We start from the raw sequence: 23756 nt of genomic DNA, 5'->3' as shown, positions 1-23756 counted from the left end.
GCGCACGCGCAATGGTTTGAGTATGAAAAAGATAATGTGGGACTGGGAAAACTACAAAATAAAGCGCTCTTTTTTCCAACTGCAACTCTTGAATTTTTCCTCCACATGCCTTTAATCAGCTTATCACTAAAAAAAACCTTGAATAATGAAGAAAGTATATAGTTCATAAAGTACAGTATTAAAACTTATAGCGGGGCAGATAGGGGAAATATTTTGTGGAATTGTGCCTTTGATGATGCAAGCATGACATTTGGCACACAGTCAGAGTATGTCATGAGAACGATATTTGGCTTAAGGGCCATCGCAGATTTGTCCTTTGAAAGCATATAGGTAGAATAACAAGCAATTTTCAAAATTTTCAAAATGACTTCCATTTTTTTTTACTTCCATTTAATTTTTTTCAAAGGACAAATCTACAATGGCCCTATTGCAAAATATCTTTCTCATGACATACTCTGCGTGCCACATGCCATGCTTGCATCATCAAAGGCACAATCCCAACCTATCTGCCGTATGTTGTGAAGTGCCTTTGAATAGTATTACCGCTTTTGCCACGAGAAATGCTAAGCATGGAAAAGCCGTCGCTACTAGAAATGCTAAACATGGAAAAGCCGTAGGATGTGTAATCCGGCTGTTGTCATAACGCACATCCGTGACACAAGTTTGCAAAGCCCTTGTGAAATAGGACTATTCTCGATATGCTATAGTATCGCAGATAGGTGATTGGCAAGTTTCTAGTTGCAAACCGGTAAAGTATTCAATAGGTGATGGGATAGTGCCTTTGATGATACAAGCATGTCATTTGGCACACAGTCAGAGTACGTCATGAGAAAGATATCTGGCTATAGGGCCATTGCAGATTGGTCCTTTGGTTAAATATAGGTAGAATAACAAGCAATGACAATTCCTTGTTATTCTACCTCGCTCTCTCTATTTTTTCTTCAAAGCACAAATCTGTGATGGGCCTATAGTCAAATATATTTATCATGAAATACTCTGACCGCGAGCCAAATGACATGATTGTATCACCAAACTAAGGCACAATTCCCCCAAAATAATATTTCCCTATCTGCTCCAGTACTATGAACTGTTTAAACTGCAACATTGGTTCGTAATGGCATTATAATTAAGGTACATGTTTGTTGAAAGAGAAGAGAATAACACATTGACTATAAACTTTACCAAGAAACAGTACTCCTTTTAAGTGTAAAATTGGATCCTTTTAAACATAATCCATGCAGTTCTATTAACAGTATATAACTGTTTCTTCTATCTTCTGATAATCGAATTCAACATGCTGCAGAGGTGAATGAGAAATATCTTATTGTTTGGAAACGATTCCACACACAACTTGTGTACGTCTACCAGTCACAATACTATGGGCCCTAGAATTGAAAAAGAAAAAATTACAAGGCATGATGATGCAAAAAGGACATCTTTATGTCCCCATCATTGTAGAAAGGGTGGGTAGGTCTGCGACATGACAAACAAAAATCCCTTTTCATTGGCTTCGAAAAAGTTCTTGTTGCGACCGAAACCTTAAGCCCTTATTTTTTTTTTAAACTACATGTACACAAGAAAGGAGGTCTGTTGGCATAAGAAACAATATACGATGACCGATACCAGCGGGTACTTGAGAAGAACAAGCCCCGAGTGCACTACGGTCGAATATTGGTTTTATTTCCTCATTCTGCGCTCTGCAATTTTTGGGGGAAATTATTTTTTATTTTTAGTTCCTGTTAAATACGGAACTGCTAATATTAAGAATGTTGCTCCTAAATGGACATCAATACTGTAGGCAAACGTTGATTAGCGGTAGGATAACCAAGTATTTCAAGTGTGGTTTATCGATCCCTCTTTTAAGCCCACTTAATGCCGTCTGAGGATGCGGGCTTGCACTCGACAAGCCTTGCTTCTTTCGGGTCCCCTCTATCTCTGCCTTATATTTCTTAACCCCTTAAGGACGGGGTGTAATGGGGACATTCCTCCACACTTAGAGCAAGTGGCCCGCATGACTGCACAGCCTTTGTGTGGTAGCGGGACTGCACAAAAGCAGCAGCTGTGGAACTACCCACTAGCCGTGTGCCACGGCATACCACAGCTGGCAACACACATTCAAATGAGGATTAGCGGCCGCGGCCATGACCGCTTCCCGTACGCATGGGGTTTTAACACCACGAAAATGTTTTGATTTTGTCGTGGTTTAGTATACTAATAATAAAGTGGCTAATTATTGTTTATGTACCTAGCTTGGATGGAAATAAAGTCAAGTAAGTGCTTGTATTGCAATTATATCCCCTCCCCAAAAGTAACTTATAGATACCAAATTATTACCAAATAACATACATGGATTAACAATGCAAGTGTGTACCTTTTCTGTGTACATGTAAACATTTTACGGCTTCACTTGTCACCCTGCTGTGTATATCAGGAATATGTAGACATTGTACACAAGGTGAGTAAAAAAACCCAAAAGAAACTCAAATGTCGGCCCTTTTTTCCTAAGGAAGTTCCAGATATAGCACTTTCCAGATCAAGGATGTGAAAGCCCAATTAATTAGGCCTTAGTAAAAGAATCATTCAAATCACTTGTGTATTTTTCCAGTTATAGAATTTTGAACACAAGCACAGTTTGGAAATTATGTCCACGGATCACGTTTAAGCTACGAGATATTGCAGTAAATGAAACCATGTTGTATCCTGAACACGATATCAGAATAATCCCATAAGTCTCCGGGTAGCCAAGTAGAAGGCAGGGCAAGACTATAAACTCTCGACATTATAAAGCATGTTGTTTTAAAATGTGAGCGATTTGAATGATTCTTTCACTGAAAAGGAAGCTTATTATTTGGGCATTCTAAAATATCATAGATCTTGAACTAGCCATATACATATGCAGAACTTGTTCAGACAATAGGGGGCGCCATTTGTTCTTTTTTGTTTTTAACTCACCCTGTACTGTGTACCCTATGCCAATCACCGTTCACCAACATACGTCTCCAGTAATGGCTGAAACATTGCGCAAGGGATTATTCAGGCTAACCGTCATTGGGCAGCAGTGCTTCAGCCATTACTGGGGGCCTTCGTAAGTGTCCAGTGATACCATATGGCTTCACTACAGGGCCAAGTACATGGCCAGTGCCGCCATCAAGGACAAGGCTGATTTCAGGTTGGGGGCCAAAGTGGCCCCTTTGCCTATCGGGGAGGGAGACGATTGAGGGGGCTGCTCGGGATCTGGTGTCGGTTGGGTTGGTTCTGGACCACCGTTGGTTGGTACCGGACCACCGTTGCACCGGTCCTCCATGCAGCACTCGGCACAAGTATCAATGGGTGGTGGGAAACACCCAGGGGTGCACTGCACTACACCAATACCGGTCACGTTTACAGGTGTACATGTGCGGAATATTTGCGTAACTCCATTGTCGATGCGCTTCGCAACCTATTAAAATAATAACTTAGGGTGATACAACAATCTTCAGGCGATATGGAGAACACTCTGCGATATTTTTTTCTCTCTGAATGTGTGGACTGGCGAGAATGGGCCTTATTCACGAATCGGCCATTTTGAAGAGTTCCCTGAACGTATTTCATTAAGTGTTAACTTTTCAATGGGATGGCGCCAGACTATCTATGCAGGCACAATGCAGCCTTATTTTACTGTATTTTTTTTAACCTGGCTTTAAACATTAGGGAATTTTAAAATTACAAATTTGAAATTATTCACTGGAATAAATTAGGAATTAACTTGCATTTTATTTCTCTTCACAAGTTCAAAAAAGAAAGAAAAAGATTTTACCTCACTTTCAATTCAATATGGCCGACTCGTGAATAAGACCCATATGCGGTTTTTGAGCAACCCTGGCCTTGGTTTTCAACTACATGTAGTAAAAAATAATGAGGGAATAAATGTGTGATTAGGAGGTTTTAAACACACTGTTTAAGACCGGTTGGAATAAGGGGCCAATTTCACCGCGCTGCTGAGCACACAAATGTGTTTAGCACGAAAACAGTCTGGCTTATATAAAAGCAGGTTGCCAATCCAAAACTCCATGTGATATTGCTCGTGCTTAGTATCCAGCTGTTGTTTGCTTACCAATGGGAGACTTTTGCGACAGTTGGTGGCAGCGAACACAGCGGGTTTTTTTCAGTTATTTACATCGCGTGCGTGTAGCGCATGCTCAAAATGTCGTAAACAATAATTAAAAACAAAAAAGAGTGATGTGCTTTACTGTCATTCATCTGCCCTCCCCAGAAATTAAAATGCATAAAAAGTTTCGCAGTGAAATGTACAAGACTTCGCATTTACCGCACACGTGCTCCCGTCCGCTTGGCACGTCATAGTGACGGCAGTGGTAGTGTTGAACGGATCTCCGCAATCGTCGACGCTACCGATACAATAGTAACATTGAAGGCCGATGCTTGAACCTGCATTGACGATAAAGTGTCAATAATGAGTCGTCGAGCCCACTCTAAGGTTTTATTCCATCATCAAACTAACATACAGGGTGAGTCAAAAGAAAAAGCGGAACCCAAACCCAAAGAAATATATTTCATATTTTATAAGAAATATGTAGCACCGAGAATAATCATGACTGGTAAGACAATTTTAATAAACTACTTTTTGGACGAAAACAAATTACTTCAATTGTTCAATCCGTTCAAATGATATGACCCTAGAACCTGTTTCGTCCAAAGTGATGTGCAATTTTAAAAACCACCGTTACAATTGTCTTCAAACCTCACCATGGCCAGCGATAAAACCTCAGTTTAGAAGTTAAAACTATTCAACAAAGTCCTTTTGAAGGTCCGTCTCAAAAGGGTAGGTTTTATAAATCATATTGTTGGCCAAAGCATGATACTGCAGGGTTGTTAATAAAGATATTGTGTACTATTTATACAGTTATGTTTTTGAAAGAAGTATTCTGTGGCATTTCCTTTGTTGTTCCAAACAGTCAGAACACACATTAATTGCTTTTGAAACTGATTTTGGGGTCATTTCGTTTAAATATTGATATATATTTGAACGGATTGAGGAATTGAAGAATATTTACATCAACTAAAAGTTGCTTACCTGTCATAATTGTTTTTGGTGCAGGTGCTACAAATATTTTTGTAACATGAAATATACTTCTTTGGGTTTGGGGTTTTCGATTTTCTTTTTTTTTTGGGTCTGTTTTAGTTGGGTTCTCCAAAAGTCTTGATTCATAACGCTGCACAATGAGTTGTTTAAACGTGTTTAGCGTGAATCAAGGGCGGATCCAAACACTTTTTTTGGAGGGGGTATTGTCCCCCCCCCCCCCAAAAAAAAATTAAAATGGAATGAAACATTTTCGGCATCGGTTTCGGGGCCCGCTTAAGGGCCCGGCAAATTTTTGATTTCTAGGTAATCTGTGGTGCAATCTCAGAAAAGTTCTGACAACTTTAACCAATTGTTTTTGACAAAAGAAGATGGTGTACGCAATGGCTGCCTTTTTTACGACGTCACAGTTAAAATACAAAACTGGTTGGTTTTTTTTTTTGGGGGGGGGGGGATTTCCCCCGTTGCCCTCCTCGGATCCGCCGTTGGCGTGAACCTAACATCGAGTCAATTACGACGTGTAACTGCTATGTTTGGCGAGGGCAAAGCAATCTTGGTTCCCTACAAAAGTGGGTCCCAAAAATCACGGCATGGGGTTAAAGTTCGGGGCCCCGAATTTGTTTCGGATTCTGGATGCTCTGTGGTGCGATCTGAGGCAATTTAAGACCACAAAGATGGCGGTGTACGCAGTGCCTGCCTTCATTGCGACATCACTTAAAAAACCCCGAGAATATGTGTCTTTTGGGGGGGGGAGGGCATGGCCCCCTGTTAATTGCCCCACCCCGGATCCGCCCTTGACAGCAACAGAGTACTATAAATCATGATCATCATTCAGGTTCGGTGTTTGAAGATACATAATCAAGAAGACATAATACTCACCAGTCACCGACAAAGCAATCAACACTCCCAGGAGGGTACAGACACCAGACTGCATTTTGAAGTGAAGATGATTATGTCGATCGAGCTCGAAAGACGATAATTAAGCTGTTTTGATATTGCAGAAAATGTAGCTATAGATGATCCAGGATCGACTCATGTAAACCTGTAGCAAAGATGTGAAGTTGTGTTCTTTGAGCAAATTGTTTTAATTTTTACACAATTATTTCCGGGTTGTGGCCCGTACTTTTTACGCACGTTGACAAGCTATGTGTATTTCAACAACGTAGGGACCAAAAGACCAGACTAAGGCCAAAAAAAAAAGTCTCCGGTTTCTGGTATGCGCGCGCGTCGCCGTAGCCATGCGCGTCGGCAAAATGAAACAGTTTTTTTTCAATGAAAGATGATGTCTCAAAACAGCCAAACTCAATGGTTTGACTGGAATCCTGCTGGTGCACAATTTTAACTTGTTTTTAGATGGGGTTAGGATCGAGAATAAGCTTTATGTGGCCTCTCTGGACTCCCATATATTTGTCTAGTCGGGCACCATTTGCAGTCATCAGCCGACATTTGAGGCAAAAAAATCAGGTAAAAAAAAAAAAAAAGCCGAGTCGCCGCACCACTTTTTGGGCAAGCTCCATACCAGAAACCGGAGACTTATTTTTTTTTGGCCTAAGAGCCGTAACATCACATTGCGAACGTGATATCTTAAATAAAATAGGCACAATTATTTTGTTTTGAATCTTTGATGAAAGGATACAAGACGAAAAGTCAATGGCATTTCTTAAGCGACATTACTTTATTATGCAATATTTTGGACGAATTTCTCCTTTGTATATGATTTTAGTTACTAATGACATGTAGACCGAATTTCAGTTCTTGCTTTACATGAAGCAATCACTAAATCCTAGTAGTTTAAATTCTCTGAAATCCGAGTTAATCCTTTAAGGAACGGGGACCAACTACTGAATTCTGAAGACATTGCTTACCAGAACGATAACGGCAGGCCTGTATTTCCTCTGGACTATCTTGACGGAACATACACATTGTAGTTATGTGAATCCAGTGAAAGCTCGTCAAGTGTGAAGACTCGTCATGTTATCTGAATGCTACAGTTTTGTGGTTTTTTCTCTTTTACTTCCTCTTTTTCCCTTCAAAACATTTATTATGTAGGCCTAAGTTGTAAATTTGTATTATCATAAAAAAACCAGGCATCCTTCCGCAAAGTGTGTTCGATATACAATAACACACATTTCAGTGGTGTATATTCTGGCCTATCAAAGCTGCAGTGCGCTGTGTACTTCCTGCCCGTGTATTTCCTGTTAGGCTTTAGCCTTGAGTTAAAGGGAATATACATCATTGGCTTTTGCTGTAATTTTCAGAAATGAACTATTTGAGGGGTTAGTATCATAGATCAAATATTGTTACACTGACATGTTTGAAGTTTTGTGTTCGAAAATGCTGGAAAAACCAAGAAAAACAAAAATGTTCAAGTAGTCTGGTTCCTTGACTCCACTAAAGATAAAATGGATCAATTTATAAATGCCGGAAAATTGTAAGGTAAGGGAACCAGTCTAGCTGGCCTGCACCCGTTCATGAACATGTAACCAATACCAAACAAAATTTGGACTGAAAAAAGTGTAAAGTTGGAGCAGTAGTTGAAAAAAAGATTGGTTTTTCCAACGGTAGTCGGCCGACCACCGTTGGAAATGTATACAAAAATACAATTTTCTTGAAAATGACTTCACACCAGGTGCCATAATTTTACAGGATGCTTTAGACTGTCATTTACCAACATCCTAGTAAGGTATTTCGTAAAAACTTGGTAGTTTTATTTTTCGATGTTTGCAAATGTTGTATATTCCCTTTAACTCCTGTATTCCCGTGTTTCCAGTACACGTTCCTTAACGAGGCTATCAATGTATTAACTGTCAAGGTTTAGAAATATGAAAGTTCTTTGTTACTTCGTTTTGAATCGCTGGGCATACTGTTTAGTACGAAATTAAACCATGTCACATTTTGACAATTTATACAATGCTATTCGTCATGCGGCGTCGGGGTGATGTACCTCAATGTTAGGTTTTGCCCTGCACCGACGTATAAACACTGCATACTCAGTGTGTTAGCTCCCGAGTGAAAGTTGGAAAAAAAATACTCAGGTGTGACTCGAACCCACGAACTCCTGCTTTCTATAGTGCAGATGCCTTACCACTCGACCACCGAGCTTGCGGGAAAGGTTGGCGGGCTCGAATCTGATGTACATGTCAGGGGTGATGTGATTGGACAAAAATGAAAAATCCACGAACTTCGGTTGACATGTATACATGTACATGTATTATTGTACATGTACGTATATCCATATATAGGGCATGTACATTTTTATGTACTGTAATTTTGGTAATCCTTATCTTTAGGACACCTCTAAGCTATAAGTTCTGTTCAAAACTGACTTTTGCAGATGACTCATGTCCACAGTACCAAAGTGACTCTTGCAAAGTGACATTTCGCAGACGCTGCAAAAAAAAAAATAAGATATTTATTTCTTTTATCAGCCAATCAGCATCGAGCTTTTATTGCATGGAGCTTTCATGTTTGCCATCTTGGTTTTTGAGTCTGTTTTCTGGTTGTTATCGTCGTCTTTTACCCCTTAATTTCCCTCATATAAATCAAAGCCCTGCCCTCTTTCCACAAATTTAAACCTGCTGATATTCAAGAAGGTGTCATTGCCAATTGTTCAGATGTGTCAAGAAATATCAGAATGTCAATTTTGAGTGCCATTTAGTCAACTGTTTTGGTGAGTCTTTCCCTTCCTATATAGGAACGGGGTCCTAAAAGTAAGGATTACCGTAATTTCTGTTATGTTTGCAAACTTTGTCGCTTCAGTAAAGAAAACAAATGGGGGAAAAATAAGGAAAAAAATGTCTGGTCATTAAATAATGATAATCCATACGTGATTGACTCAATAATGTCTTTTTCTGTGTGTGTGATGTTATTATTTTTGCAGTGTTTGCAGAGAGAAAGAAACGATATACGTGATTGACTCAATATGTCTTTTTCTATGTGTGATGTTATTACTTTTGCAGTGTTTGCATAGAGAAACGATTCACACAAAAAATATGAACGGTGCTTTATAAAGTTATTGATAGTAATCTTACTTTAAACTCCAGTCCCAGGCTTCCAAAACATTTTTGAAATTTTGTGTTGGTGGTGGCTATTTTTCAAGCACTACTGCAGCTCAAACTGATTCCATCCACAGTGACACTTTATGCCCAATATATTACCAGTTCTTCCAACCATACTCTTAAATTCCTTGACAATATTGACACCAATGTGTTTGCAAATTTGATCGTCACTGCACAATACATACACAATACACACACACCCATCCACACGCGATATACAAACGCAAGGTGCAAACCCATTGAAAATTATTTTTAGTCTGGTCCTCAAGTACTCCACTGCGCACACTGTATTGATGTCTACCAGGTTTTTGACCGCACTGCTTATTAGACTTGTGTTACCAGTCCATCCATTATCGTAAATTAGGGCCTATATTTTGCCAGAAGTTACGGAAACAGAAAACGTTGGAAATCCGGAATCCACATAAAATTCCGCAGACGTTAGACTTAAAATCCGGAAAAATCACACCCCTGACATGTAGCAGCGGGTACCGCAATTAAACTATGCATCAAGTGGATTTTGCGTCGGGGCGATGTAAATCAATTTATACAATAGTTGTCATAGTATATACGGAACGATTTCTTCAAATTCTATTTTGACAATTATTGTCCAACCGTTATTAAATGTCTGCTTCGGCGTTCCAGGTTTTTTTGGGCTAGAAGTAGGTGACAACTAGTAGTGACAACATAGCCTTGGTTCAAAGCAGTACTATCGACTTTTTTCCCCTGTAACTGACGTTTACGGCCAATAGTCTGATAGGTCTCTAAACCGAAGCGACCGGTAGCGGGCGCTATTAGCGCATTCCACTCCGACCAGTTACTTTGGCCGTGTCCGAAGTAGTGGGCTACGACTTGAAATTACACAGGAGTCTATGAGAAGTGGCTGCAACCGCTTCCCATAGACTCCTGTGTAACTTCTAGCCGTAGCCAAGTAACTTCGGAAACGACCTATGGTTGCATGACCAGGAAATAAGTTCCCATAGGCAGCAATGATAAATACCCCCCCACTTAAAAAAAAGGGAAAATACTCTGAGCTCTCATAGGTGATCAAGACATACATCGAATCAATTTAATCTCTTAGGTCTTAGGGGCGGGGTTGGGGGCGGGGCAGGGGAGCCTTGCCGTCTCAAGGAAATTGCAACTCAAAAACAGATGAATAAATTATCACAAACATTGAATCTTGCGTCTGCGAGCAAAGTGCAGGGGCGGATTCTACTTTCAGGAAACAGGTTTGAATGAAGGCCAGCAGAAGGCACGCCCTGCCGGGCGGGGGGGGGGGGGGGAGTGCGGGGCATGCCCAGAGCCCCGGAAAGTTTTGAAATTGATGATGCTTTCTAGTGCCTTCTGACGAAAGCCTTTTCGCATCCCAACAAAAGTACCCAATATTTTGGAGTTCAGAAAAGTCCCCCTGTGCCCTGTCATGTTCACCAGTTTTGCCCCTCATTGATTAGTTTACAATCAGAAAACATGTCATGAATCCATTCCTTTGGATACTTAAGTGCATACCTGGGGTGTCATGGGGGTAACGTTTGTCTTGTTTTCAGACCCAACAGCCTAAGATAACCGGAAACCAAATAATGCAGACAATTTATAAAAATGGGTGATCCAGGATGTCTTGTGTAAGCCTGCAGCATAGATGTGAAGTTTTTTATTTCAGAATTTAGCAATTTTTAATTTTACACAATTATTTCCGCACGTTGACAAGCAGTGGATTTCAATAACGTTGGGACCAAAAGACCAGACTCTGAACTGTAACATCATAATGCAAACATGATTTTGTTTTAATCTAAAGAGGGATAATTATTTTGTTTCGAATCTTCGTTAAATAGGATGGAAGTCGAAAAGTCAATAACATTTCTTAACCAGCATTTAAAAAAAAAATATTTTGCCTAAAGGCCGAATTTCTCCTTTCTAGCCACCAATGACACGAAGACGGAATTACAGTTTCCGCTTTAAACGATCTCTAAATCTGAATCGTTCTAACTCTTTACAGTCCGAATTAGGAATTAATACTGGAAGGTACAAGGAATATGCACTGAACATTTCGTGTGAGGCCGCCATAATGTACGCCATAAAGATGGCGTGGTTGATGCGAAGTTCCGTTCATTTCACATCACACCATATAGGGCGTGAAATTCTTGTGCAAATTTCGTTCATATGACATTTTCATGCGAGCAATTCAGACAGTTTACAAATCACAAATGTAACATAAATCTAAGACATACTTTCAGTAATTCTTAAGACATGTAATGCTTACCTGTTGAACGATAATTCGGCAGATCTAGGCCTTTATAGAACTATATTGATGGATCATACACACGGAATTGTAATACATACGAATCCAGTGAAAACTCGTCAGTGTGAAGACTCGTCATGTGATCTGAATGGTGCAGCCTTTTGCATGTATTTTAATTTTTATTTCCTCCTTTTTTTCAGACATGTATTGCGTATTTTGTACATTGCGTTATCAATAGGGCCAACAAAAACAGACATTCTTTACGTAAATAGTGCTCGATGAACCATAACAATCATGTTCACATCAATTGCAATGGTATATTTATTCTGGCTTATCCTTGCGGCGTTCTTGGTGTCTCATGTACTTGTACTTCGTGTTATGCTAAGTCCTTTAGATAACTCTGGTTTAGTTTCCGTGTTTCATATACACGTTCCTCAATAAGGTCATCAAAGTATAAACTGTCTAGGTTTAGAAATATGAAAGTTCTTTGATGCTTCGTTTTGAATGACTAGGAATACTTTTTAGTAAAAAAATAAACCATGTCACATTTTGACAGTTTTTACAATGGTTGTGGTAGTATACGGAACGGTATCTTCGAATCTCATTTTGACAATTGTGTCTGCTTCGGCGTCAGAGGCCTTTTTGGGCTAGAAGTAAGAGGCAACTAGTAATGACAACATAGCCTTGTTTCACAATAGTACTGTGGATTATTTTAGCTGTAACTAACGTTTACGGCCAATAGTCTGAATAGGTCCTAAACCAAAGCGACCGGTAGCGGGCGCTATTAGCGAAATCCACTCCGAGCAGTACTGGCCGTGTCTGAATTTACTTGGCAACGGCTTGAAATGTACACAGGAGTCTACGAGAAGTGGCTGCAGCCGCTTCCCATAGACTTCTGTGTAACTTCTAGCCGTAGCCAAGTAAATTCGGAAACGACCTGTGGTTGCATGACCAGGAACTAAGTTCCCATAGGCAGCAATGATAAACACCCCCATTTAAAAAAAAAATCGGGGAAAATACTCTGAATTCTCATAGGTGATCAAGATATACATCGAATCAATTTAATCTCTTTCATTGTCTGTTCTTTTGGATGATTTTTCTTTTGTCTCCAAAGATTATCACACCCACAACTACTCCTGAAGCCAATCCCATATTAAAAAAAAAAAAAAAAAAAAAAAACATTTTCTCTTCTTCTTTAAAAAATAGAGCGACTTTGGGGTTCATTTTAATCCCAAATTTGACAGAAACACAAGCGCAAACACCGATGCAGAGCTGGAACCCTTGTTTCATACTAACCCTGAAGTTAAGGAGTCACACAACTCTCTGCTATGAGACGAAAATGATCATACAAATCGTTATTTGGTGGACGTGGCCTCTTTGGGATGTATATCAGATCTGTACCCAACCAAGTCCCCCAGGGAAGTTGGCAAGAGAACATAGGGGCAGGGTTGGGTTGGGGGGGGGGGGGGCAAGGGAATGGGAACTCAAGTACAGGTAAAGAATGTATTTCAAATACTGAATCTTGCGTCCATGAGCTAATTGTGGGGCGGATCAAGCTTTCAGGAGGGGGGGGGGGGATTGCAGGGGGTTGAGTGAAGGCGATCCGAAGGCACGCCCTGATTTGGGGGCCGGAAGGGGGGGGGGGGTCCCGGTGCATGCCAAGAGCCCCAAAAGGTTTTGAAAGCTACGATGTATTCTTAATGCATTCTCAGGCAATTTGATAATCAATTTAGAAACTTTAGCAATCCATTTATTACTTTTTGACCAATTGTACACCTATCGTAACTCAGCGTCTGAGCGAAGGGGGGGGGTGGCAACAATCAACCAAAGACTGGCAGAATCCCTGGGCAGAACCTCCATTAGATACCTGTAATATTATACTGGGCCATACATGTATGCATGCCGTGGAACAAAAGTTGACACCACCAATATATCTGGCAACACCATCGGTATTTGAATCTAGTATTTTTTTAATTTTATTTTTTTAATTAAGAACCAGAAGTGTACATTTAGTAATATCATAATAATAATAATAATAATAATAACTACAAATGTGTTTGTGGACAAACACTGAGCTGTTTCGACCGTTTTATTAATGAAGAAAGTATTAAATTTGAAAAATTCATAAAAAATCAGACGATGACGTCATGATGACGTCACTTCAGATTTTGAATGCTTTTATCTATACCTACCTACCCACCAAGTTTCATAACGATCGGACATACCCTTATATGTGAATCACAAAACACGTTTTTGATGACGTCATGATGACGACACAAATTTTATAAATTTTTGTGCATCTATCTTTCACCTAACAAACATGTTACAAAAAGAATTTTGAATTTACCATGTTCCATTGATGAGATTTGAGTAAAAGGTCCAAAAATTGCATAATTTATATAAAATCACATGATGACGTCATCGTGACGTCACTGCAATTTTTGTCTATAAAACGTCCCGGAATACTTGCATACCAAGTTTGAACCCAATTGGACCTCCGCTTCTGTAGATAAAGGGCCTTAAAGTATGCACCTTTAGGATGACGTCATGTGACACGTGATGACGTCATGATGACGTCATGATTTGGCATACATCTCACGATGGTTGCTTAAGTGTGTGCCAGGTTTGAAGTTGATCGGACCGTATTTTATATAATTTTTGCAAAATTTGATGAAAGTATTAAAATTTGAAAAATTCATAAAAAATCAGATGATGACGTCATGATGACGTCACTTTAGATTTCGAATGCTGTTATCTATACCCACCTACCCACCAAGTTTCATAAAGATCGGACATACCCTTATATGTGAATAAAAAAAATCACGTTTTTGATGACGTCATGATGACGTCACACATCTTACGAAATTTTGTGCATCTATCTATGACCTAACAAACCTGTTACAAAAAGAATTTCGAATTTACCACATTCCGTTTATGAGATATGAGTAAAAGGTCCAAAAATTGAATAATTTAAATAAAATCTCACGATGACGTCATCATGACGTCACTGCAATTTTCGTCTATAACACGTCCCGGAATACTTGCATACCAAGTTTGAACCAAATCGGACTTCCGGTTCTGTAGATATAGCGCCTTGAAGTATGTTTTTTGTTTGGTTTCGTTTGTAAGACTGAGAAGTAAAAAACCACTTGAAAATGTGAAAATTGAGAACTAAACGAAAACGTTAGAAATGTTTGTAAAATAACTCCATACATTTTGTCAAACAGAGGAATTACTTCAAACGATTGATTTACTCTTTCACCAGATATTTAAGCCGTTTTGAAGGAAACGAATTTCTTGCAAATGGGTACATACATTATGATTATTTGTAAATATTTTGTAATGTTTATAATATACAGTATGACCCCAAAAAAGTGTCCGTCTGAATACATTTAAAATAACAACAAACCATGAAGTCAATTTTGACAAGTTTGTGCAGGTATTCCTTATCCTTGGCCTAAAACCCTATGAGTTTCATTCAACTTCAGTCACGCTTCACAACACAATTGTCAATTGATCACAACAACCTTTTGGACACTGTGACCAAGTTCCTTGCCTTAATCAATTTCACTTTGTGTTATGTATATTACAGCTGTGTAAATATATGGGGGAAATTAACAGGGCTTCTGCAAACAGCTAAACATATGGGCATAGGAACCAGTCAAGCTTAAAGTCCTTATTTCCCAAGATTAAATGATCATCGATTCACTTATAAATGCATAGAATAATAACAACATAATTTGAAAATAAAATTTAGTTTATTTACTTTCCAAAAAGAAAGACAGAAATCTTTGAATTGATTACCGGGTACCAGTCATCAGGCCAAGTGGAACAATCTTGTGATCCATCAATGTTGTAGCTTGTAGGTGTGTGCTTGACATCTGAATTCTGATTGGTCAATATTGGCCGAGTCATGATATTATTATTCCCCAGTAATGAAACTGGTCTCAATGGAAGGGATTTCCTCATACTTTCTTCGTGAAATGAGTATGTTTCGAAATACCAATGCAACAATGCATGAAAAGATAAAATCTTAATCCGTAATACAAAATAAGGAGAAATCAAATGAAAGTTGTAACTAGTACTCAGCCCCATATGTTTGTGCACAAATTGCCTGGTTTGTTTGTCATCCAGTCCCAAGATGCATTGCGAATATAGGCGGTAGGAGTGAAGTGCGCCATCTGTTGGCGAACCCACATTATTCAAAATGACTTTCATCTTTTATTAGGAGAGTAATAGGATCCTAACTGATACATTTAATGTGACCACCATACCATGGCTTTCATTCATTTTGTTGTAAGTATTTATCGTGAGGACGAAGTTGAGTTGAGGAAGGATGCGTGGCTTTTTCTTAGTATCAGTTCTCTGGTTCCTGCATTGTTTGCAGGGTGACCACGTCATTCTCAGGATCGGCATTGCCCCTACCACGACAGATCAAACGGTACATGCTGACGCGGAACTCTCGGATACGCCACCAGTAGATGAACGGGTTAATGAGAGAGTTGAACATCAGTATGGTGGCAACAAGACGGGACAAAATCAAGAGGTTTTGGGGCCCAACGGACATGCTCTTGCCACTGAAGTAAATCATGAAGTTGACGGTGCAGGATGGGATCCAGCATGCGAAGCACGTGACTAAGATGATGGTGAAAGTGATCATCAAGTTGCGCGTCTGGCGGAGGCGCGTACGGGCCACGGCGTCGTCGGCCCGGACACCTTCGGTGGATGCGAGCGGTGGAGTGTACCGGGAAATTTTTCGGAACACGGCGCAGTAAACGACAGCGGTGATGAGCAGGATGCCCAGCGTGATGCATGACTGCAGCATCCGGGCCACCAGCACGGAGTATAGCAGGGTGGGAACAATGATGGCAGCAGAGATGACCCAAATCAACAGGCAAGCTGCCAGCATGCGACCACGTGTCACCATGGCGTCATAGCGAGCTGGGGGCGTGATGGTCAGAGCTAGAAAGCGATTCACGGCAATCGCTAGGATGCTCAGCTCCACGGCACACAGGGACGTGACGAACAACTGCCCCGCCACGGCCTGGGGAAAGTTGACAGCTGTCAGAAGTATGGAGGCCGGAGCCACAATGTCGCCCAGAATGAGGTTGAAGGCGAAGCCGTAGTACTTTATGCGGAGCTGCTTGGTAGCTGCGAATAGCACCACGGCAAGGACGTTACTGACTATGGCTGCGCCGCTGACCACCACCAGTGCAATTTTGAGAGCTTGCGAAGTGTCAACCATGTTGGGGTCTAGTAATCTATGGGCAAACACACCAAAAAAATAGAAACAGCTGATCAATATGAGTCATAGAATACGTTTATTTGAACAAATTACTTATTTGTACATGATACTTATTTGTACATGATGCTTTGCTTTTTTATTCAGAGCCAACGTTAATACCAGAATGTGAATTTCAACAGCAGACGTCCGAAACGGCAAACCTTTGTCGGCGCACTGCCCAGACGCCCACTCAAGAAATGATGTCACTCAAACTTTTGTTGCGTTTGCCCGTCATTTTCTTCTCTCAATAATTTGGTTGGTTGCATCATTCAGAGGATAACGGCACATAGGAACATCGGTAGCCTAAATGTTTTCAATAATTTAGTTGGTTGTATCATACAGAGGGGCATTACGGCCTAAAATCCCCGAACATTTTATTTTTGGATTGTTTAATCATTCTATTTCAAAGGTCTGGTTGAAAGGAAGCTAATCTGTAACCTTTCCCGAGAAAAGACTAAACAAAACCGATTGGTCACTTCGGACGCGGCTGACATATTGCGGCATACGCATTCGTATTTCCAGCTGTCGTCACCGTTCTGACGTAGTCCGTCCAAAACCGAGATTGTCTGAAATCTGAGATTTTTTAATATTCTAACTTTTTATGATGTCCTCTACATCATTACCAAATTTCGAGACACAACATTCCATCGTTCGTTAATTACGCTAATTGCACAAAGTGTTGAAAGTGCTACACACCAAGTTTTTCGTTTTGACAAAGTGACGAATCTCTGTGTCACTTAGTCTCATTGATTTTACACGTGAGCTATATTTAGATATATGAAGCCTCCACGATTTGCGTTTTTTACGAAGTGACGCATGGGCGTTCCAAAATGTATACATTTTATATACGTGTACATATGCCTCATTTTTGCGAAGAAATAGATTTTCCGTTTTGACGAAGTGACAGATATCTTTAGTAATTAATATTTTAACAGACATCATTGCTTTTGGCCTTTTTAGCTCCTGGGCTATTGTCTCAGTTCTATATTTTTTTCAATTCTGGTGGAGAAATGCACACAAAAATGCAAATTGAAAAATCCACCAACTTCAAACGCAATTTTCTCAAAACTAGGTTTTGCATGTGTGTGCACAGATGCGTCAATTCGTCAAAACGGTGACGCTGTGTGCATTCAATCATGCGGTACACGCTGTATGTGTGTGTAACAGAAAGTACACAACACACATTGGCATGGCCTATACACAAATGTTGCTTCTTGCACGTCCGCGTAATGCGATGCACTGGTTCTCACAAGAATAACACAAAACGCCCAGTACTACTTCGAGAAATCGACCAATCGCGGGCGCCTTCTATACGCGCGTAAGAAAAAATGTTCAGTGTCCCATGTGATCTTTGTTTCTACTTACGATTTCCGTGAAAGGACGGAAGCTCTGTCAATATCAAAACACTCAGTAAACGATGAAGAGTTTCCCTCGTTGATCGCTGACGATTGACAATCGCGGAGCTCTGTAAACAAGCGTCTGCCTTTCGACTCGTTATAAAATGCCTTTGTAGACCTCTGAGCCCGGAAAACCGACGATTTACATAAAATATTGAAATTTTATTCATGCTTGTATTATTACTCAACATTAAAACATTCTTGCCATGTGCTTTCTTTATGAGAATGAGCTTCATGGTGCCTGATAGCGCAAGATGCAAGGCCACAGCACTTTTTGGGTATATTAAATATGCAACAGCCGTATGCATTTGCATTCATGTACAAAGATATTAAGAATCGCTAGAATCGCCTCGTTGTCGTTGAGTTATTGGGAAATAGCAATCAGCATCGATTATGAACAACCACATAAACCCCAACAAAACACGGTATACACTTAAAGCTTGCACGGGATTGTAATTTGCAACGACGTCCCGAATGCTGCAGCAGTGGCTGATCTAGGGTGTTGCAACATCCCCCCAACCCCCCCCCCCCCCCCCCTCCGTTTAGCCGCTGACTAATGTTATGACACTAGTAAAACGGGCCAAAAAAAATTGGAATTCTAAAGTTCCTACATATAAATTCTTCCAAAAATTGCCATAGAGGGCATGCAGGAGAAAGCATTGTGGATTTCAGAATTTCGCCGCGGGGCATACTCCCGAACCCCCATAGCATGCAGGGCGTGCATTATTTTGCCAAGCTTTCACCGACGGATCCTACACACAAGAATGAACGACTCGGCGGCAAAACTGTTAGATGCGCGATCCCGTTCAGTGCATTTTTGTATTAGAGCTCTGAATGTCCACATAAACCAGGTTACAGATACGTCGTGTGGACTTGCCCACGTCCACACATTGTAAACACCAGCAATCGTGGACCAGTGTCCGTAATCTTCTTTTCCTTTGTTTGTTCTCGAACTTTTTAGCAACAGCTCCCATTAGTTTTGTACACGGTTTGTAATTGTAGACTATCGATCAATTGTGGACGAATTGTTTGTGCCCTAACCATTTTGTCCTTGGTCCACGATTGCCGGTGTTTACACACGCAAGGTTTCTCCTCTCTGGAAAACAGATTCCGAGGCATTTATTGGTTATGTTTATTAGTCGCAAAATGAAGAGAAATACACAAGGGAATCATAGTTTAAAAAAAACCTAGGTTAAAAGAGTTTTCACATTGTGAGTAAAGTGATTTTTTTCACGGGTTTTGTTAACTACACGAAAACATACAAATGAGTGTTCACACTATGTAACGTTAACATGTTTGTTTACGCATCCTTGTGTGTAGGATCCGTGTTTCACCCAACTCCCTTCATATCAAACCCCCCGTTTCCTGAAAACTAGCTCCGCCCTCGTGTAGTAGAAACGAAATGAGAGAGCAGAGAGAGAGAAAAAAATGCTATAGACCTTTATCATGCTGCCACCATTTCAGTCATGTTCCCTTTATCCAACAACAGTACTGAATGAAACTGGTTTTTATGCAATAAGGAACCAGACTATTTTTCTTTCCAGGCTCGCTTTGGTTACATTGATTTGAATGGGAAAAAAATCAAGATGGCCGCAGCATGATAATGGTCTATAGCAGAGATTACACATGCATTGTGATATGAACAGCGTATGTGAAGCGGCCATCCGTATCTTACAACGCAGAAAGTACATTAACATGTACGTTCATTGGGATTAGACAGTTCCAGGGAGCGGTTGCTGATGAATTTGCATAACAGCGATCAAACCATGCAAGTCCGCCACAGTGACGCCCCCTGCCATATGTTAACAGTCAGACTCAGAATGAACAATTTTATCACAAACCTATAAAATATTTTACCTTCGGGCCCTGCGGCGTCGTTTGCATTATGAACAGTTACACTACGCATTGCCGGTGTGACAGGTAATTCTGTCCCCCCTGGTAAATGTCACCCCGGACACATTTACCGGCTCGTGACCCGGTAAATGTGTCCGGGGGGACACTTTTGCCTAGGTAAATTTGGCCCCCTCCAGGTAAAAATGTCCCCCTGCCCAACGGTGAAAGTGTCCCCCTGGTTAAGGCCAAAAAAAAAAGTCTCCGGTTTCTGGTATGCGCGCGCGTCGCCGTAGCTATGCGCGTCGGCAAAATGAAAAAGTTTTTTTTCAATGAAAGATGATGTCTCAAAACCGCCAAACTCACTGGTTTGACTGGAATCCTGCTGCTGCACAATTTTAACGTGTTTTTAGATTGGGTTATGGTCGAGAATAATCTTTATGTGGCCTCTCTGGACTCCCATATATTTGCACTAAGTTTAGTCGGGCACCATTTGCAGTCATCAGCCGACATTTGAAGCAAAAAAATCAGGTAAAAAAAAAAAAAGCCGCGTCACCGCACCACTTTTTGGACAAGCTCCATACCAGAAACCGGAGACTTTTTTGGGGGGCCTAATGTGTCCCCATGCAGTATGTACTGAGAGCGGCAGCGTGTCGCACGCGCCAGTACATGCTGCAAGATTTGAGGCAGTGATTATAACATGTGTACATATGCGTCTCCCTCTACAATGGAAATTCGTCCAAGAGGATTTTGTTACGCGCTATGATGGGAACACAGACCAATCCAAGGAGACGTTGTATCATACTATCAATGAGACGAGGGCCATCGCCATGCATCGCCGCTGTGTTGACCTATCGCGGTAGAATCGCGATAGACTTCACCGTACTCCGAATCGAAACATTGTGTTCACGTATCATCTAATAGACTAAATTACTTATTTTTTATATTCATGAAGGGCAGACTAAAAGTCCAAAATGTATACCTTGTAGAGTGAATTCATCAAAACAATAACCTTCCGGGTTTCAAAAGAGGGGAACAAAAAAACCCGGGGGACAGAATTACCTGGAGGGAGACAGGATTAACGGGCCAGGGAGGACACTTTTACGTAGGTAATTCTGTCCCCCCGGACACTTTTACCGGGGGAAAGAATTACCTTCCACACCGGTCTGCTATACATTCATGCACACAAAAATAATGAATGAACAAAATGATTGTATTTTGGTTAGGAAAGAGAAATTGAATTGCTTTGGAATGGCACCTTGAGTCAAGATTCTGAAAACGACTCTAGCGTAATTTATGTTGATAGAATAACGTCATGTTCATCATTACTTTGAGACAAATCTTGTTTTTATTGAGCCTAATCTTCCTTCTGTGTCTTAGCTTTTCCATTCTGATAACCGTTGTTGGTGGTCAGACAATTGGACTTAGCGTCCAGGGCAATGACGTCATCAACTGGTTTCTTGCTGTGTTGAGTACCAGGCTGTGGATAGTTGTATGTGGTGGTGGGTGTCGTCTGGATCCCTGTCCCCATTGACATTTGGACTTCAAAAATAGGGACAGGTATAGCTAGCGGTGAATCTGGCTTACGTTGCCCCGAATTCCAGGTAATGTATGCATGACGTATGTAGGTCTGAAGCCCGCCTCACCTCGTTTATTCTAAATTCGGTAATCTTTGCGCGCAGCTGCAGCCTGCTTCAAAACGGCAGTAGGCCTTACCACGAATGTGGAAATTGTGGAGGCAATGAGCTTCGATTTTTGCTGAATTTGAAAGTATCTCTCGCCAATATCAATAAAGAGAGAAAAATTGCTGCTCAATATTTACAACCTATGCAGTTGAAATGCTTGAAAGTTGCTTTCATGGAGACACTGGTGATTTTGTGTACTTTTTTTGGTAAAGACAAGTGTGAGTTAAATCGTGATGATCGTGAGTGTAATCATTGGCGTCTATGTACAAGGTGAACAGCGATTGAAAATAAACAATCGTAATGCGCCCGCGCAGAGGCGATCCAATCAAAGGCTTTAAATGGGAGCTAGCGACCGGACCCTTGGGGGGGGGCATTCTAGTGGTCGGTATTGTGCGCCAGTAAAATGTATACTTTTATTAACAGGGTCGCCTGCACGGGGGGGAGCCTTTTTCACGGGAAATGCAACTCAAGAAGAGATAAAAGAATTTATTCGAAACACTGAATCTAAAGTGGGGGAGCCAACTTCAATTTTGAGTCAATTAGTTCAGCCAACAACAACTGTCCCAAAATAATAATATGCTCCATGTTCGGTGAGCGCACTAAGACTCTTCTTCATGTTGATTAAAATTGTCAACTTGGAATTTCGTTGGTTAAAGATTATAACCAGAACATTTGGCCTTTAATCTTAACAGTAAAATCAAATCAACAGAAAAAACTGCTAATGTAGACAATTTGAGCTGGATATAAAACTCTGTTTATTTACGTTTCTTTGAAAATCCATACTGTCTTGTTTAATGCTCTGACTTCCTAGCAATCACACGGACGTAACTACGTAATACACTTCAGTGATTGAAGAGAATTTAAACCAGCAAATAACGTCATTGTGATGTTATCATTACTCAAAAGAGATTGATCAACAAACTTGGAAATATCTTATCAACAAATTGTAAAACTTTACTGCTATAAAACAAATCGGGGATATAATGTGTATACTTTATAATGATGTTACTCTGGCTAAAAGCTTAATTAAGATAATTAAAACCAGCATATCCATCCCATATAATGTAATTATTCTTCTCCAATAAACTGATTAACTGTATCCGATTGGTTATATCTTTCAATACTGTAGCGGTTAATATTTCTAAGATATATGTTTCCACCCTCATGATAAAAGCATTTTGACAAAAGCCTTATCACAGTCAAACAAAAGTACCCAATATTTAAAAGTTCAGAAAGTCTCAAATGTGTCCGGTCATGATCACCAATTTTGCCCCCCATTGCTTAGCATACAATCAGAAAACAAGTAATGAAACCATTTCTTTGGATACTTTGAGTGCCCTACCTGGGTGGTTTTGGGGTAACGTTTCTCGTTTTGGAATCTAACAGCCTAAAATATCCTGATCCAGAATTACATTTATTACTGGAACGGGATGAGTCGCAAGTTAAGTATCTACGAAATCATGGTATTACACCACACCTTTATCAATAATTACTGTTGTTTTTGTAATCTTTGGCCTCGCCCCCGTCTTCTGCTATGCCTGATTTTTAATCACTGACTTTGGAGATGTTTGTTAAAATATGAGAAGATGATTCTCTCTAGATGGATCTCAAACTCTATGATATAAGCCAAAGATGACAGTGTTTTTATTCCTGGCCATTGAATGCCAAAGACGAGACGAAACCAAAGTTTGGGAAACTCATTTGCAAGACACCTTTTTTTTTACATGAACATTTACACGAGCTACTGAATGTTCCATATTCTTTTGTTTACTATCCTCGAGTGTCTTTGCTACTCATCTCAACGGGAATCCACTCACTAATTCACAGAGCTGCAATCGAGTCAGTCACAAAGTCATCACAAGTCATCACAAGTCATCACAAGTCCATCACAAGTCATCACAAGTCAATCACAAGTCATCCAGTCTCAAGTCAAGTCACAAGCTAATGAGCCGTGACTGAAGGCATTCGTTTGACATTGTTCATCGTGTGATCTGACAAACGATTTGACTTGTGATTGACTTGTGATTGACTTGGGATTGACTTGTGACTGACATGTGATTGACTTGTGATTTGATATCGACTTGTAATGGACTTTGTGCTTGACTCAATCTAAAACGTAGTCCTGGAGGTATCCCTCCCTTGCTTTGTCCAAGTATCGAGATACTAGTAAACCGAGTCCGAGAATGATTACT

The 23756-nt window shown here is 40.4% G+C and overlaps 2 protein-coding genes across 4 annotated transcripts; both read right to left on the bottom strand.

Annotated features, from left to right (window-relative positions):
* Positions 1 to 940: 940 nt before the first annotated feature.
* Positions 941 to 11537, bottom strand: LOC119725624. 3 transcript variants are annotated; one of them, XM_038197103.1, is made up of 4 exons: positions 11390 to 11537; positions 5957 to 6119; positions 4307 to 4425; positions 941 to 3439 (listed from the first exon to the last, which is right to left on the bottom strand). In XM_038197103.1, exons 2-4 carry the CDS (start codon positions 6009 to 6011, stop codon positions 3116 to 3118), a joined length of 498 nt encoding a protein of 165 aa, XP_038053031.1. In that variant the 5' UTR covers positions 6012 to 6119; positions 11390 to 11537; the 3' UTR covers positions 941 to 3115. The 3 variants fall into 3 exon arrangements, with proteins under 3 accessions (XP_038053031.1, XP_038053032.1, XP_038053030.1); XM_038197104.1 differs by lacking the exon at positions 11390 to 11537 and adding an exon at positions 9109 to 9330; XM_038197102.1 differs by lacking the exon at positions 11390 to 11537 and adding an exon at positions 6943 to 7210.
* Positions 11538 to 15725: 4188 nt separating this feature from the next.
* On the bottom strand, positions 15726 to 16613 carry LOC119725383 (beta-3 adrenergic receptor-like). The gene has a single exon (XM_038196788.1). The coding sequence runs from the start codon at positions 16611 to 16613 to the stop codon at positions 15726 to 15728; it is 888 nt and encodes a 295-aa protein (XP_038052716.1).
* Between the last annotated feature and the right edge of the window lie 7143 nt (positions 16614 to 23756).

Source organism: Patiria miniata, unplaced genomic scaffold (assembly GCF_015706575.1).
Source record: "Patiria miniata isolate m_02_andy unplaced genomic scaffold, ASM1570657v1 HiC_scaffold_19, whole genome shotgun sequence".
NCBI lineage: Eukaryota > Metazoa > Echinodermata > Asteroidea > Valvatida > Asterinidae > Patiria > Patiria miniata.
Note: the sequence above shows the minus strand (reverse complement) of the source record. Positions and strands in the feature narration are given on the sequence as shown.